The sequence below is a fragment of the Fusarium oxysporum genome, chromosome 7 (assembly GCF_000149955.1).
Source record: "Fusarium oxysporum f. sp. lycopersici 4287 chromosome 7, whole genome shotgun sequence".
In the NCBI taxonomy this organism is placed as follows: Eukaryota; Fungi; Ascomycota; class Sordariomycetes; order Hypocreales; family Nectriaceae; genus Fusarium; species Fusarium oxysporum.
The window spans coordinates 3,228,373-3,241,803 of record NC_030992.1 but is presented as its reverse complement, the minus strand read 5'-3'; the positions used below and the strand labels follow the sequence as shown (position 1 = coordinate 3,241,803).

The following is a 13,431-nucleotide window of genomic DNA, read 5'->3' as shown; positions in this document are numbered from 1 at the left end:
TAGAAAAACCCAATTGGGTCTCTTGATCCCCCTCAGATATTCGTTTCGCTGGCCCGCTAAATCACAGCTCGTGATTCGCAAGACACAACAGAACATCTTCCTGATCTGACTTCCATCGAGTTGAGGTGACTGAGGGAAGTTAATCACATGTGATCCTTTCTGACTGCCCATTCGTGCCCTGGTAGATACCCTGACTTTCTATTTTGCCGTATTTTTCCAAGCTTGCTTATTGACTACCCTGGGTAAAAAGGGTCCATTTCTCTTCCTACATGAAGTGGCTTTCACATCTCTCCACTAGAAAGTCGCCGGCTCTGGTCGGAACTGCGTCTTTTCTTCCTACAAACTCTCTCATGAAACACTATATTATCCCGAAACCATCCATACTGTCCTCAGCTTCCACATATCATACTTTCCACTCAACTACAACGTTGGCTCCAGGTGCTAGGTTCTTCTCAACTCAATTACCCTACACTTCTCCACGATATCTCCCCACCACCCCTCGTCATCCGCACCGCGGGGTCCTGCACATCCCACCAACCCACATACGCAGCTATAAACAGACTCAAGGTCTCAGTCTCACTTACAGGTCCAATCCGAGAGCCATGTCTTCAGCAGCAAACCTAGTCGAATCGGCCAAGAAATTGGCCGCCTACCAGGCAGTCAATGACCACCTCGATGCTTCTTACAAGTTCGTCGGCATTGGTTCTGGCAGTACTGTTGTTTACGTTGTCGACGCCATTGTCAGCAAGGGTCCTGAGTTTTACAAGGAAATGACCTTTATTCCTACTGGAAGCCAGTCAAAGGGTCTCATTCGCGCTGCTGGTCTCAACCTTGTCAATCTTGATGAGAGACCTGTCGTGGATGGGCTTCCTGTTCCTCTTGATGTTGCCTTCGACGGCGCTGACGAGGTTGACGAGGATCTCAATCTTATCAAGGGTGGTGGTGCTTGTCTGTTCCAGGAGAAACTGGTAGCAATTGCTGCTAAGAAGTTCATTGCCGTCGCTGGTATGCACTGAGTGTTTTTGTTTCTGAAAAATTTGAAACAGACTGACAATTAACAGATTACCGAAAGCAATCTCCCAGATTATGTACCACCTGGAAGACCATTCCCATTGAGGTCCTTCCCCTATCTGCCCCTGATGTTTTGACCCGTCTTCGAGCCATGGGCTCAGCCAACCCTGTTGTCCGTTCAGGCCTCCCTAGCAAAGCTGGAGAATGCGTGACAGACAACGGTATGTGGCTTATTGACGCCCCATTTTCTCCCTTGCTTCTTCCCAAGGACATCAGGTCGGAAGGGGATGGTCGTGGAAAGGACGGTGCCTGGGAAGTTAATGCGCTCGCTGAGGAATTGGTTCGAACCCCTGGCATCGTTGAAATTGGACTGTTCCACGGCTTTAACGGCAGTGAAGCCGTGAAGCTGGGCAAGCAACTTCAAGCACAGAAGCCAATTGCTGCTTATTTCGGCCTCGCCAATGGTGAGGTGCAAGTACAAAATGCGGCTTGAACGGCCCAGAGTATAAACTGGGAACGGGGCATGGAAGATGCAACAGTTCTTGACGGATAATTGCCAAGCCCGATAAACAAAATGTGGAGAACAATCATAATGAAGTGAAGGGAACGGATCGTTAACCATATAATAAGATGTTCTGAAGCGGCATGGCTGATGAAAGTGTAACGAGATAGAAGCGAAATGATTGACCAGCACAAGCCAGTCGAATCAACATTAAAGTTTCTTATATAACGATCGTAGGCTCGTAGTCCTGGTTGTATTATACAAGCTCTTGCACTCAGATCCACACGCTATGCTTGATATCCTATTTTGTGTGCGAGGTAGCCAGGCTTCTTTCGCATCTTGAGTACGGCTTGCGTTTTCCCGGGCACTCCTGTACTCCAGTCCCGAATCGGTGTTGGCGTATTTAGCATGCGCAGCCTTCTTGCGACTGCTGCGAGTTGTTCGTCTTGACATCAATCACTAAGCATCGTGTTAGTTACCTTCGGAATTGCCGGGCATAAATACTCACTCTGATTAGAAGCTTGCGCCGCGGCATCGCTTCCCTCCATGCCAGGCAAGGCTTGTGCTATCCTCTTGAACAGGTTCTTGACGTTGTGGCCCAGCTTTGCGCTTGTCTCGACAAACATCAGGTTGTTCTTCTTTGCCTCCTCCTCTCCCTGCTGTGTGGTCACTTCCCGCTTGTCGTTCAAATCCGTCTTGTTTCCAACCAGCACAATAATAACATCGTTACCTCGCTCGGCTCGTACGTCGTCGATCCACTTCTTGGTGTTTTGAAATGACTTAGCGTCTATACGAAGAGCGGTGTTAGCACGACTCGTGCATAGCCACATTGACGGCGAGGGGGTAGCCGGGTAGTGGGGTCATCAGGGGCACATACTAGAGATGTCATAGACAACAACAGCTACGCTTGAATCGCGAATGTAAGAAGGAATCAAGCTTCGGAATCGTTCTTGTCCAGCAGTATCCCATAGCTGCAGTCGCACCGTGCGGTCCTCGAGGTACATGGTCTAAGTGGGCAGATGTTAGTGTGGCCTAGGAGTCGGCTGTCACGGTCCTGACCTTGGAGAGGAAATCAATGCCAATTGTCGCTTGATACATGTTGTCGAAAGAATCATACATGAATCGTGTGATTAAAGAGGTCTTCCCGACTGTTGTGATCGTTATTAGTGATTTTGATTCGGACGGTTCCGCAGTCGGACATCGACATACCGCTCTGTTCTCCTAGAAACACCAACCTGAACATCTGTTAGCTGAATGATTTAAACATAAATTCTCGATGTACACACTTGAACTTCTTCAAGGGGTTATTGTATGATCCGCCAGCTTGCGACATCTTTGCGGTCCTGTTGTCTCGTTCGGAGGCTTGTAAGGGACGGTGGATTTGACAGCTGTCAAGCTAATGGATATGAGGCCGTTGGAAAGGATGCGATCTCGGTTTCTTCGAGGAATAGGTTCTCTTTCTTGGCGACACAAGAAAAGAAAGAATAACAGAATGATGCGACCTCAGAGTGGCAATTTGTATCGTAGGGATAAAAGGCTAATTACCAGCTGGAATCTGGAGAAAGGAGCGTCTAGATCCTGGATTTGGCAGGAGCATATGACATGGAGGCCACCCTGAACGAATCCGAGGAAGGTGCACGTGCCGATAAGAACATATCTCTCGCCGTCCATTACGGAGTCCCCATCAAGTCAAGCGCTTGATTGCTTTGCTTTTGTATTTTATATGGAGGTAGCGGGTCGAGACTCCCGGCTCCACTAAAAAATAAAGAAATCGGTCCCCCACCACTTCTATTGACAAGCAGCATTTTCGTTCTTCATTATCGACAACGCGATATCCTTTTCCAGAGAGGTCTCGCAAATATGCCAGTGTTACAATCCAAGAACGCCACGGGAGGCGATGCTCCCAAACAGTTCAACCAGCCTTCGCGAAAAGGAAAGAAGGCGTGGAGGAAAAATGTTGATGTTACCGAGGTGCAGAAGGGTCTTGAAGAATTGAACAAGGAGATTATCGCTGGGTGAGCTAAACTCTAAGCATTTCTTTCTCGCTCTGCTAATATCTCTATAGTGGTGTTATCAAGGAAAAGTCCTCTGAAGACTTGTTCACTCTCGATACTAAGGGCGATGCCGGTCTCCCCAAAAGGTTCAACAAGCACATCAAGAAGGGCCTCAAGGCTGACGAGATCATCAATGCCCGTTCTCCCGTGCCCGCCGTTTCCATGCGCAAGCGACCGGGCGACAAGACAACAAACGGAATTCTTCCTGTGAAGCGCCAAAGGACTGATTGGGTGTCACACAAGGAGCTCGCGCGACTAAAGCGAGTGGCCGATGGAGAACATCAGAACACTGTCCAAGTACAAGATGCCACCTATGATATCTGGGACATGCCTGTAGAGCCAAAGGCGAAGGATCCCGAAAACTTCTTGGAAGAGGAGGTCAAGCCCAAGGCTCCAAAGTCGATGAAGAAGGAGCCCCTTTCTTTGTTGGAGAGTGGCAAGCAAGTGCCTGCTGTCCTCAAGCCCACAGGAGGATACAGCTACAACCCTGATTTCAACGAGTACACACAACGTCTGGAAGAGGAGAGCGAGAAGGCTCTTGAAGCTGAGCGCAAACGTCTGGAGAAAGAGGAACAGGAGCGCATTAAGCAGGAGGCTGCAGCCCGATCAGCAGCTGAGGCGGAGGCCGCAGAGGCTCGTGCCAACCTTTCAGAGTGGGAGGAGGATTCCGAATGGGAAGGATTCCAGAGTGGTGCTGAAGATGATAAGCCATCCGCCAAGCGCCCACAGAGAAAGACCCAAGCTCAGCGCAATCGCATCAAGCGCCGCAAGGAAGAGGAGCGTCTCGCGAAACACAAGGCTGCCCTCAAGGCCCACCGTCGCCAAGCCCAGCGCATCCAGGAGATTGCCGAGGAGATTGAGGAGAGAGATCGCAACAAGGCACTTGTCTTGCAAAAAGACGACGAAACCGACCCTATTGATGAGCTTCGTGCCGAGAAGTTGCGCCGCAAGCAGCTCGGCAAGTACAAGCTTCCTGAACGAGATCTTGAGCTTGTCCTTCCAGATGAGCTCGAGAGTTCGCTGCGACGTCTCAAGCCTGAGGGCAACATGCTCCGGGACAGATACCGAAGCATGTTGGTGCGTGGCAAGGTAGAGAGCAGAAGGCATATTGCTTTCCACAAGCAGGCCAAGCGCAAGTTTACGGAGAAGTGGACATACAAGGACTTCATGATATAATAGAAGATAGATGGGCGTCTAGGTGTTTTATGGAGAAAATAATATTTCGGCTTTTCTGCGAAAAAAAGGCCCCAGAAGCGTAACTCATAGAGCATAACTCCATCATGCAAATTAGACTTGCGATTCCTCAGCAACATCGCGTCTACAAACGTGCTTTTCGCAAGTCCTGCTATGCCTCTATACTAAGCTCCAACGCCTCACTCAAGGTCTAAAGAAATGACAAATATTAAGCATTCATAAGAATAGATTTAGAAACTCATTAAATCTGTTTATTGTCAGAGATGTTTGTGAAAATGGGAAGGGATACAAACCTCGTCCAAAAAGACCTCGCTTGGTCCAGTCCATGGCCATCAATAGTCGTGTTCGCAGACTCACGCTCTGGGCAAAGTAGACAGAGCGCCAAGCGTAAACAGCCCAGAGACCACCAGCCAAGCTTCGACCCTCACCAAGATCAAAGATGGCAGAGTTACCAACATAAGCGAGACTGCCTAGGTGCTTATACTCAAAGGCCTTGTAAACAGCAGCATCAACATCACCCTCGCGAATGTCGTTGGCGTTCAGGCCCTCATGCATGCGTGCCATCTTGTTGAACTTGCGAGCAAGATATTGTCCTTGCTGATGAGCGCGCTGGGCAGTAGCAGGCAAGGATGTGAGCTTGTCGTCGACTTGTTTTAGCAATTGTGTCAACTCATCAAAGTCGAGTGTGCCGGATTTGTCCTTATCGAATTCCTTGAATAGCTTGTCCACGCGCTTGAGATGGTTGATAGACTGGGGGAATCGTCTCTTGACGTCCTCAGCAACACCTCGCCAGTCAGCGAAACTGAGCTGAAGTGTCTCAGGGTCCTTGCCACGCTTCCAGGCCAAGGATCGCAGGAAAGTGACGATGTGGTCGGCAACGTTGTTCTGGACTGTAGAACAATCTCCGATGGCGTATACATCGCCCAGGGGTGAGCCATTAAGACGAAGGTGGGTGTCAGTCTCCAGAGCATGTCGGTTTGTCTGAGATTTGCCCAGCTTAGCAGCCAGTGTTTGACAGAACTGGGTTTGCGAAACACCAGTCGACCAAAGGCAGAAACCAATAGGTAGCTCCTTGGTGATCATTGTGCCATCTTCTTGTTTCTGTGTGAAGATGATCTTGTCGGGGAGAACCTCCTTGACACGAGAGTTGGTGAGGACGTCAACTTGGTCGCGAGCAAAGCGTTCCTCAGCATATCGTGAAACAGTCTCATCGTATGTGTTCAAAATGTGTCCACGGCTTTGGATAAGATGGACTGAGATCTCATTACGTAGAAGTCGGGGGAAGTGCCTCGTCAAATCCTCGTTGAGAAGGTCAAAAAGCTCAGCAGCGAACTCGACACCTGTAGGGCCACCACCACTGACACAGAAGGAAAGTAGACGCTTTCGTTCCTCATCCGGGCATGTAGGCAAGTTGGCCAACTCGAAGTTTTGTATGACCTGGTTTCGAATCATGCGTGCGTCATTGATATCCTTAAGGAAGTAGGCATTTTCCAGACCCTTGACACCGTGAGGATTGGTTGTCGAACCGACAGCAACGACAAGCTTATCGTATGGCACATAGAATCTGATATCTTTGCCGTTTGCGTCAACTTGCGACACTTCCACCATCTTGTGCGAAAAGTCGATATCCTCAGCCTTGGCGCGAATGAAGTGACCGTTAACCCGGCTCAGAATTCGTCGAATAGGCTCAACAAGAGATCGCAACTCGAGAGTACCTACTGTAGCTGAGGGAAGCATAGGGGTGAAGAGGAAGTAATTGGTTGGCGAAATAACAGTAACATGGTAATCGTCTGGGTTCAGCTCTTTGAGGAGCGCAACACCTCCCCATCCGCCACCAAGAATCACCAGTCGTGGCTTGTCTTTGAGGCGACGCTTCTCCTCCGAGTCGTCATCATCAATGAATACCTCGGCGATTGGCAGGTTCTTTTCACCACCACTGCGAGGCTGAAGGGCAATCTTTGAGACATCGATATCGCTCTGAGTGGGGTGCTCGAAATATGTGCTGGCATCGTAGATGAAGAAGCCAACAATACCAACGCCGATAACTGATATTGAAATACCAACCCAAGCCGCTAGGCGGTAGCAAAAATTAAGGGCTCTAGACTTTCCTTGGGGAAGTGGTTTTCCTGATAGAGCGCGCACGAAGAACTGGGAGGGTAGTTGGCGGGTGGTTCGGCTAGTTGCTGGAGAGCCCTTTGTGATTGATGGCGAAGCCCCTGTGAGCTTGACGAAGCTTCGCGATTGCGACGAGTATATTGGGCGAGGAGCGAGAGATGGTTTGAAGCATCGAGAGCTGGTAATGGCCCTGTTTTGACCGGCGCGAGCCAGTCGCGCGGCCATCATGGAAGAGACGGGCATTATTTTGCGGAATTGGGGGGATGTTCGACGTCAATGATAAGCCCACGAGGTCAAAGAAAACGTTTGGTGCTTTCTAGATCATGACACGAGCAGAAGCACAGAATGTTAGTGAGAGAACACTCAATGGATGATGCAAGAAGAGAACAAGAGTGAAGCAGAGAAAAAAGAGTCTTCTAGTTTCGGTTGTATTGTGTAATGCATGCATCTAAAAAAGGATCTTCCCGTTTACGGAGCTCAACCAGGGATGAACTGGGCTGCAAGACTGGACATGTGGTTGCAGCTGAGACTTCCAGAGGTGGTACCTACTGTACGGTACAGCTACGTCATTACCAGAGCTCTCCTTCATCACCACCAATTTCTTGGCGATCCATGACAACCGAAGATCGGCGACTCCACTACCGTACAGCATATCGCACTTCAAACATCAATATCTCATTTTCCATCGTCATTGAATCATAGGCCACACATAGACAAACCCCACGTACTCATTTGAAGCCATATCGACCCCTCGGATACGTCGGCCGCCATGCCATGACTTTGGCTGGTTTGCGTCAAATATCACACAGTGGCTCCTCTTTTTTCCAACTATCCTGTTGGTTTCGGACGTCCCGTTTCGTGGATCCTAGTCGTGGATCAGTTACGTTACAGATGCTGATGAGATGCCAATTGTGGTGGATCTCAAGATTGTGAAGAGCTGACGCAGCAACCAAACGCAGCGCTGTTCGCATATTTGCTTCCTTTACGGATATAATTACCGGGCATTCCGATAATCCTTATCGTCAATCTTGATTTGACTACCACTATCACTGCGTTGTTTCCAAGCTTCCGCCATCATCTATCATGACAAAGTATACTATATATAAGAGTGGTCCATCAGCAGCGGAAATACCTCTTCTCGACCCATCGTTCTTGTTGGTAGTCGAGCATGTTGCAAACCACGACTGTAATCTCTGGGAAAACGGATGTCAATCTGTGAAGTCCAACCTTGCCGGCCGAGTATGTTGCTAGAACAATACGATCCTGTTTCACGCCGTGATCGACCAGGACTTGCACCGCCATCAACGCTGCACCTCCAGTAGCCATCTGGGTGTCCAGAAGTAGGACGCTTTCTTGGTCTGCAATATCGTCAGGTAGTCGCAAGTAATGAAGTTCCGGCTCTCCCGTGGAATAGTCGGATTGGATAAGAAGACGGCCCGTTCGGCAATCGGGAATAGTCTTTCGAAGCGCCGGCTCAAACGCTGATCCTCCTCGGAGTACAATAACGGCGCAGACCTCACCCGTTGATACAAGACCCTTGTATTCGTATCCTTGGGGTGTTACAATATTCTTGGCCTCGAAATGGGCATTGTTGAGGGCCCTATGAAGTGTTAGCGAACAAACAGTCTTTCACACTCACAGCCTCTCAGTCTCTTACTGTTCAATAATCAGGCTCGCAAGCCTGTCAAAGTAGAAGATGAAATCCTCAGGATCTGTGTCAATATCCTGAAGGATGGTGTTCATGAATTTGAGCTGTCGTGTATCATCCAAGACCACGACCCGTTCAGAAAGCGGTGAATCCTTACTTGCTGCTTCCAGGCGGGACAGTGCCTCTCGGTGATGTCTTGATTTCTCGAACAGCTTCTTCTCGACAAACTGAACCATCATTTCTACGAACATGAGCGTTTTAGTCAGGTTTTCAAGGTCTTGTGACTACTCACCAAGGGCAACTCTGTTCTCGATTCCTCGCGGTACGATCAAATCAGCAACCTTCCGTTGGGGCTCGACGAACTTGAAGTTGTCAATTAGCCTTCGTAAGAAATCCTCTGTTTCTGATACGGGGAGCTTACCTTCTCAAAGTTTGGCTTGACAAATCCAAACCACTGCTTGATGATACCCTCGATATCCCGCCCACGCTCTCGTACATCACGGACAACTACACCAACCTGGTCAGAAACCCTTCCATAGGTCTTCGTAACGTCAAGACTTACGTCTCCTTGACAGGCAAGTATCTGCATCTGCCTCACAATAGATCTAAGTTCAGTGTTAGGTCCAAATCATACGCTTCAATAGGGCATCGGTTTTAACATACACCCATATCAAGCAGTTCAAGCACTCGAGGGTCGTAAAGCGCAAAAATACCCTCTAGGACAAGTACATGAGGCGAGTAGATGGATGTTGTACGGTCCAATCGAGAATGTTTGGCGAATGAATAAACAGGAATTTCAGCCCGTTTTCTGTGAGTATGGTGAGACGTCAGTGAGGTGTAAATCCCAAAGCCATCGTCAACTACACATACCCAGCCTTAAGATCCCGTAGCTTATCGACCAGAACATCGAAATCGATGGCCTATAAGAATAGCATCAGTTGTTATTCTGGCAGTTCATACTATGTCACAGGAAGCATACGTCAGGCGAGTCGAAGTCATATTCGTTGGCGAAGGCCAGTTTAGACTGCTCGGGTGTCAAGGTCTTATAAAAAGAGTCCTGTTATATATGAGCTTATGTTCGAAGGATAGTTTCAGGGATTCATGCCATTGACAAAATAACGACCCAGGGTAGGTTCAACTTCTTGACGATAGCCTGGGACAAGGTCGATTTGCCTGAACCTGAGCTGCCCGCGACGCCGATAATGCTGACATCGGCCCAAGGAGGTGAATAGTAAGCTCGCTTCTGAACCGTGACATGACTCTCGAGCCCGCCGTTGACTTCAAGGATTGCAGAGGCGGACATTGCGGTGGGCTAGTTCTCGATGAGGTCACCGTCACCTAAGATTTGGGGCGAAGAGGACGAGGATCGGATGAACGAAAGGCGAGAATATTTGGTAGCTGGAGAACTCAAACTTTCCTCTCCGAAAACTAGCCCTGCAATGTCCACGAGCTGTACGAGTATGGTGCCTTCAAGGTTTCGACTCGAGGGTTTGGCTTGCCCGTTGTTGGTGGAGCAGTGAGCACGGTCCTGTCGTGTGTGTGATCCACAGAGGGCCAAGAAGAAGCGGGACAGCAGTGAGAGCTTCAGTGATGAGATGAGCTATTGCTAGCAGTTGTAGCTATAGGTCAGAGGAAAAGGTGAGAGTGAGAGTGATAGTAGATATATAGATATACTTTGGTGGTTGAGTTAGAAAGCAAAAGTGTAAGAAGATAAATCAGCTCAGCCCTGGCCCTGCTCATGTTTTGACGATCGACCTGACCTCGTCAGGGTTCTCCTCATGCCGTATCTGTGTCTATCGAAAGACGGCGAAGGCCGAAGGCGCATTGCATTCTCCGCACGATCAAAAGAGATAAGCTACTGTAAATAAGTCTAGCCCTGTTCTACTGTAGGTATCACGCCTCTAGCTCGATCATGGTGACCTCGTTGCATGTAATCTGTGGCTTGGCTCATGACATTGATCTCATGAGTTAGGGTACCATGACCATCATTGATGCTCGGATTAGAGCTCATTAGCTGTATTATACCCGAAGGACTATAGCTGAAATATTGAATTGACACCTGAAATTGTCATTAGGGTCATATCATGGATGTTATTGCACAACCCAAATCGATTCATCGAGAGCAATGGCATAGCCGCGGCATACAACGGAGCTCATTTTCAGGGACCTTACCTTGGTTTGGCGGGGCTGTCATTGATGGAGACCTGAGGCAGACAGGACAGAGCTCAGTGGAGCTTTTCGCTGACATGATTGGCTCTCAAGCCCAGTTATGAGGCTATGGGCTTTGGACCCACGAACACGGCGCTACTTTTCCTCCAGCCCCCAATCATATTTTCTTCTCCTCCATCTTCCGTCAACCTCTTCTCTTTTTTCTTTTCTTCTTTCTTCTTTACATCGTTCGGAGTAAACACAGAAAGTTTTCCTACGAGTAGCATACAGATCACGAGCCTGGATTGTGGCCTGATTCTCGATGCGCTGAATCGCCTACTTCCGGCTATTGCTTCTATACTGTGCCGTCGATTAACCCTTCTCCGTTCAAGCTTCGACTCGCAGCGATATTCGTGCTGGGATTATTAGACAAAATGGTGAGCTTTGTTGTCGACAAGCCGAGCTTCAGCCCAAGCTTTGTATAGCTGGGCGCTGACTCGAGAATCAGACGTCATCTGCTTCTACAGCTACTCCCGTCAAGCATGCCTTTGACCGGCGTGTTCACGACGTCAAGTCTCCCAAAAGGTACGATACTCTTCCCCTCCAGCCATGTCACCTACCTTGGTGAAGTGATGAACGCACTATCAATGGGAATCTCTCCTAGCATATAATGCGGAAACACGATATCAATCTTCTTTTTCTGAACCCACCATTCAATACATCTCGTTGTTGCACGCACTTTCATGTCAGCAGTTGCTAACGAGCTTTGAAGTGATATCAACGCTCTAATACTGGACTATCTTACTATGGAAGGGTATCCGAATGCGGCAGCAAACTTTTCTAAGGAAGCCAATCTCGAACCTCACCAGGACACGCAGCACATTATAGCGAGGCAGGAGATCCAGAACTGCATCCATAGTGGTGATATTAAGACGGCAATAACGACACTCAATGAGTTTGACCCACAGGTATGCATTTCCAGTTCCTTGTACCCAAGTTTTATATGATTAGAACACGAGTTTTACATGCACCACTCATAGAGCCTTCGGGCCTTTGATGAGGAACAACCACTTTTTTATGATTATCTTTCTTTTCACTTCTTAGTTTCATAAATTTGGAATGTATTGTCGCTAACTCGACATAAAGATTCTAGATGGAGATAAGGCACTGCATTTTACCCTGCTACGACTTCAGCTCATAGAACTCATTCGCGCTTGTAATGCGACTGGAGATATTCAACCAGCCCTCACTTTCGCTACTGAGGAACTGGGCCCCAAAGCACCCACGAACCCCAAGTTTCTGGAAGACTTGGAGAGGACCATGGCACTGCTCTTGATTCCATCTGACGCGCGCGAGCCCCAGTTAGCAGCGTTGCTAGAGCCAGAGTTGCGACGAGAAGTTGCAGACAGCGTAAACCGGGCCATCCTTGAAAGACAATCCCGAAGACGTGAAGCAGCTATTCGCCAGCTCGTCAGAATGCGTGTCTGGGCCGAAAATACTGCCCGAGATAAGCGTAAAAACTTACCTGACCGACTGGATATTGGCTTGAACGGAGAAGAACCCGACAGCCCTAGACCTCACCCCGGAAATGGACATGACCCCATGATTACAACGTGATATTGATACCCGACCTGGAGGCATGTTCAAAGAGTAGTATTTTTGATTGTGTGGCGCTGTGCTTTGTCCAGTAGCGCTTGGCGTTTGGGATAATATTGACATCCTAATGGTAAGGATTAAGACTAAGACAAAGGCTGGCTGTCGGGCGTTCTGAAAAGGCTGTCATAAATAGGCTGTAGACCTCGACAGCATCCTAGAGGCAAGGTTAATCATTCACTCATCATACATGGCAGTTCACGGGTGACATTGCCTAAGGTTTCATGTATTTGAAAGTTACTGAACTTAAATGAGCCTTTATAACATATTTACGTGGAGCCGGGCTGTCCGAGCCATCTATTTCGTCCTGATGTGCTTAAGCTTCCTGGCAGAGTACAGGAAGTTGTTGGCATAAGCCTTAGGTGCAAACTTGCGAGAGTTGGGCTCCTGAACAAAGTACTCGTAACCCTGCTTCTCAGCAAAGTGAATAGCATCCTCCTTGCTCGAGAAGTTGATGTGGGTGCCTTGCATAAAATCACCCGAAGATTGCCAACCGATCAAAGGGTTCTCCCATCGATGTCCCTTGGGAAGAATATCCCAATCCATTCGCCAGCGTCGACCGCGCCAGTCGCCGGACTGAGTCGCAGGCTTAGCTTCCTGGTAGATGCTGTAGTAATTGTTAGTTCCTGAAGCTTTCGACGACATTCGAGTCATGTATGTGGGCAGACGAACCGAACCGTTCGGGCCTGGAGCTCCATGGGAGCGCCTGAGATCACAGCAGCGGGAAGGATCTCTTCGCTGCCATTCTGGACGGATCGAGGGACAGGTGTGTAGGTGCTGGCATTAAGTCAGCACTGGTATTCCATCTTTCCAATTTTCAATCGCGTTTCGAGGAATCGTACGAGGTAGCCTTGTCAGCCTCGATATTGTAGTCGGGCTCGCTGGTAACAGGGCCAGTGATGGTGCCGCTGGCCTGAGTGACGTTGCTCTGGAATCGTCGGGGTGCGGCGGAGAGGGCGACTCTGGGCGCAGCAGCGCTTCGCAGCATACGAGCCGCACTCTGAGATCGGAGGGCGGCCATGGTGCAAGGCCGTAGCTTTCAATTGGCGATAAGGGCTTGTCGTTTCTGAAGTGAGTGATGGTGGACTGCGGCGATATTCTGAGGT

General features: G+C 49.0%; 7 protein-coding genes across 11 annotated transcripts; 3 read left to right on the top strand and 4 right to left on the bottom strand.

The window, feature by feature from the left end:
* The first annotated feature begins 62 nt into the window (after positions 1-62).
* Positions 63-1,859, top strand: FOXG_10440 (ribose 5-phosphate isomerase A). The gene is made up of 2 exons (XM_018389781.1): positions 63-1,005; positions 1,062-1,859. Exons 1-2 carry the CDS (start codon positions 270-272, stop codon positions 1,502-1,504), a joined length of 1,179 nt encoding a protein of 392 aa, XP_018248111.1. The 5' UTR covers positions 63-269; the 3' UTR covers positions 1,505-1,859.
* Positions 127-3,387, bottom strand: FOXG_10439 (Ras-like protein Rab-6B). 3 transcript variants are annotated; one of them, XM_018389778.1, is made up of 6 exons: positions 2,800-3,387; positions 2,723-2,748; positions 2,573-2,661; positions 2,391-2,520; positions 2,022-2,300; positions 127-1,972 (listed from the first exon to the last, which is right to left on the bottom strand). In XM_018389778.1, exons 1-6 carry the CDS (start codon positions 2,844-2,846, stop codon positions 1,917-1,919), a joined length of 627 nt encoding a protein of 208 aa, XP_018248108.1. In that variant the 5' UTR covers positions 2,847-3,387; the 3' UTR covers positions 127-1,916. The 3 variants fall into 3 exon arrangements, with proteins under 3 accessions (XP_018248108.1, XP_018248109.1, XP_018248110.1); XM_018389779.1 differs by having other exon boundaries at positions 2,573-2,748; XM_018389780.1 differs by having other exon boundaries at positions 2,391-2,661.
* Positions 3,093-4,976, top strand: FOXG_10438 (uncharacterized protein). The gene is made up of 2 exons (XM_018389777.1): positions 3,093-3,528; positions 3,579-4,976. Exons 1-2 carry the CDS (start codon positions 3,374-3,376, stop codon positions 4,741-4,743), a joined length of 1,320 nt encoding a protein of 439 aa, XP_018248107.1. The 5' UTR covers positions 3,093-3,373; the 3' UTR covers positions 4,744-4,976.
* Positions 3,529-7,614, bottom strand: FOXG_10437 (NADH dehydrogenase). The gene is made up of 2 exons (XM_018389776.1): positions 5,055-7,614; positions 3,529-5,008 (listed from the first exon to the last, which is right to left on the bottom strand). Exons 1-2 carry the CDS (start codon positions 7,117-7,119, stop codon positions 4,992-4,994), a joined length of 2,082 nt encoding a protein of 693 aa, XP_018248106.1. The 5' UTR covers positions 7,120-7,614; the 3' UTR covers positions 3,529-4,991.
* A 20-nt stretch (positions 7,615-7,634) lies between these two features.
* Positions 7,635-10,342, bottom strand: FOXG_10436 (uridine kinase). Its single transcript, XM_018389775.1, has 9 exons — positions 9,630-10,342; positions 9,504-9,581; positions 9,395-9,444; positions 9,188-9,332; positions 9,087-9,129; positions 8,946-9,031; positions 8,817-8,886; positions 8,534-8,765; positions 7,635-8,476 (listed from the first exon to the last, which is right to left on the bottom strand). The coding sequence occupies exons 1-9, from the start codon at positions 9,825-9,827 to the stop codon at positions 7,993-7,995; spliced, it is 1,386 nt and encodes a 461-aa protein (XP_018248105.1). The 5' UTR covers positions 9,828-10,342; the 3' UTR covers positions 7,635-7,992.
* A 503-nt stretch (positions 10,343-10,845) lies between these two features.
* Positions 10,846-13,300, top strand: FOXG_10435 (uncharacterized protein). 3 transcript variants are annotated; one of them, XM_018389772.1, is made up of 4 exons: positions 10,846-11,109; positions 11,181-11,257; positions 11,445-11,640; positions 11,819-13,300. In XM_018389772.1, exons 1-4 carry the CDS (start codon positions 11,107-11,109, stop codon positions 12,287-12,289), a joined length of 747 nt encoding a protein of 248 aa, XP_018248102.1. In that variant the 5' UTR covers positions 10,846-11,106; the 3' UTR covers positions 12,290-13,300. The 3 variants fall into 3 exon arrangements, with proteins under 3 accessions (XP_018248102.1, XP_018248103.1, XP_018248104.1); XM_018389773.1 differs by having other exon boundaries at positions 11,181-11,640; XM_018389774.1 differs by having other exon boundaries at positions 10,846-11,257.
* On the bottom strand, positions 12,509-13,431 carry FOXG_10434 (NADH dehydrogenase (ubiquinone) Fe-S protein 4). Its single transcript, XM_018389771.1, has 3 exons — positions 13,168-13,431; positions 12,998-13,102; positions 12,509-12,932 (listed from the first exon to the last, which is right to left on the bottom strand). The coding sequence occupies exons 1-3, from the start codon at positions 13,344-13,346 to the stop codon at positions 12,623-12,625; spliced, it is 594 nt and encodes a 197-aa protein (XP_018248101.1). The 5' UTR covers positions 13,347-13,431; the 3' UTR covers positions 12,509-12,622.

Coding starts and splice junctions, on each gene's coding strand:
- FOXG_10440 (XM_018389781.1), top strand. CDS start 270: ATGAAGTGGCTTTCACATCTCTCCACTAGAAAGTCGCCGGCTCTGGTC. Junction 1,006..1,061: donor GAAGTTCATTGCCGTCGCTG/GTATGCACTGAG, acceptor GACAATTAACAG/ATTACCGAAAGCAATCTCCC.
- FOXG_10439 (XM_018389778.1), bottom strand. CDS start 2,846: ATGTCGCAAGCTGGCGGATCATACAATAACCCCTTGAAGAAGTTCAA. Junction 2,662..2,722: donor GTTTCTAGGAGAACAGAGCG/GTATGTCGATGT, acceptor CGATCACAACAG/TCGGGAAGACCTCTTTAATC. Junction 2,301..2,390: donor TGTTGTCTATGACATCTCTA/GTATGTGCCCCT, acceptor CTCTTCGTATAG/ACGCTAAGTCATTTCAAAAC.
- FOXG_10438 (XM_018389777.1), top strand. CDS start 3,374: ATGCCAGTGTTACAATCCAAGAACGCCACGGGAGGCGATGCTCCCAAA. Junction 3,529..3,578: donor AACAAGGAGATTATCGCTGG/GTGAGCTAAACT, acceptor ATATCTCTATAG/TGGTGTTATCAAGGAAAAGT.
- FOXG_10437 (XM_018389776.1), bottom strand. CDS start 7,119: ATGCCCGTCTCTTCCATGATGGCCGCGCGACTGGCTCGCGCCGGTCAA.
- FOXG_10436 (XM_018389775.1), bottom strand. CDS start 9,827: ATGTCCGCCTCTGCAATCCTTGAAGTCAACGGCGGGCTCGAGAGTCAT. Junction 9,582..9,629: donor GGGTCGTTATTTTGTCAATG/GCATGAATCCCT, acceptor CATATATAACAG/GACTCTTTTTATAAGACCTT. Junction 8,477..8,533: donor GCGAGCCTGATTATTGAACA/GTAAGAGACTGA, acceptor AACACTTCATAG/GGCCCTCAACAATGCCCATT.
- FOXG_10435 (XM_018389772.1), top strand. Junction 11,258..11,444: donor GACGTCAAGTCTCCCAAAAG/GTACGATACTCT, acceptor CGAGCTTTGAAG/TGATATCAACGCTCTAATAC. Junction 11,641..11,818: donor TCAATGAGTTTGACCCACAG/GTATGCATTTCC, acceptor CTCGACATAAAG/ATTCTAGATGGAGATAAGGC.
- FOXG_10434 (XM_018389771.1), bottom strand. CDS start 13,346: ATGGCCGCCCTCCGATCTCAGAGTGCGGCTCGTATGCTGCGAAGCGCT. Junction 13,103..13,167: donor GAGGCTGACAAGGCTACCTC/GTACGATTCCTC, acceptor ACTTAATGCCAG/CACCTACACACCTGTCCCTC. Junction 12,933..12,997: donor CTCCAGGCCCGAACGGTTCG/GTTCGTCTGCCC, acceptor CAATTACTACAG/CATCTACCAGGAAGCTAAGC.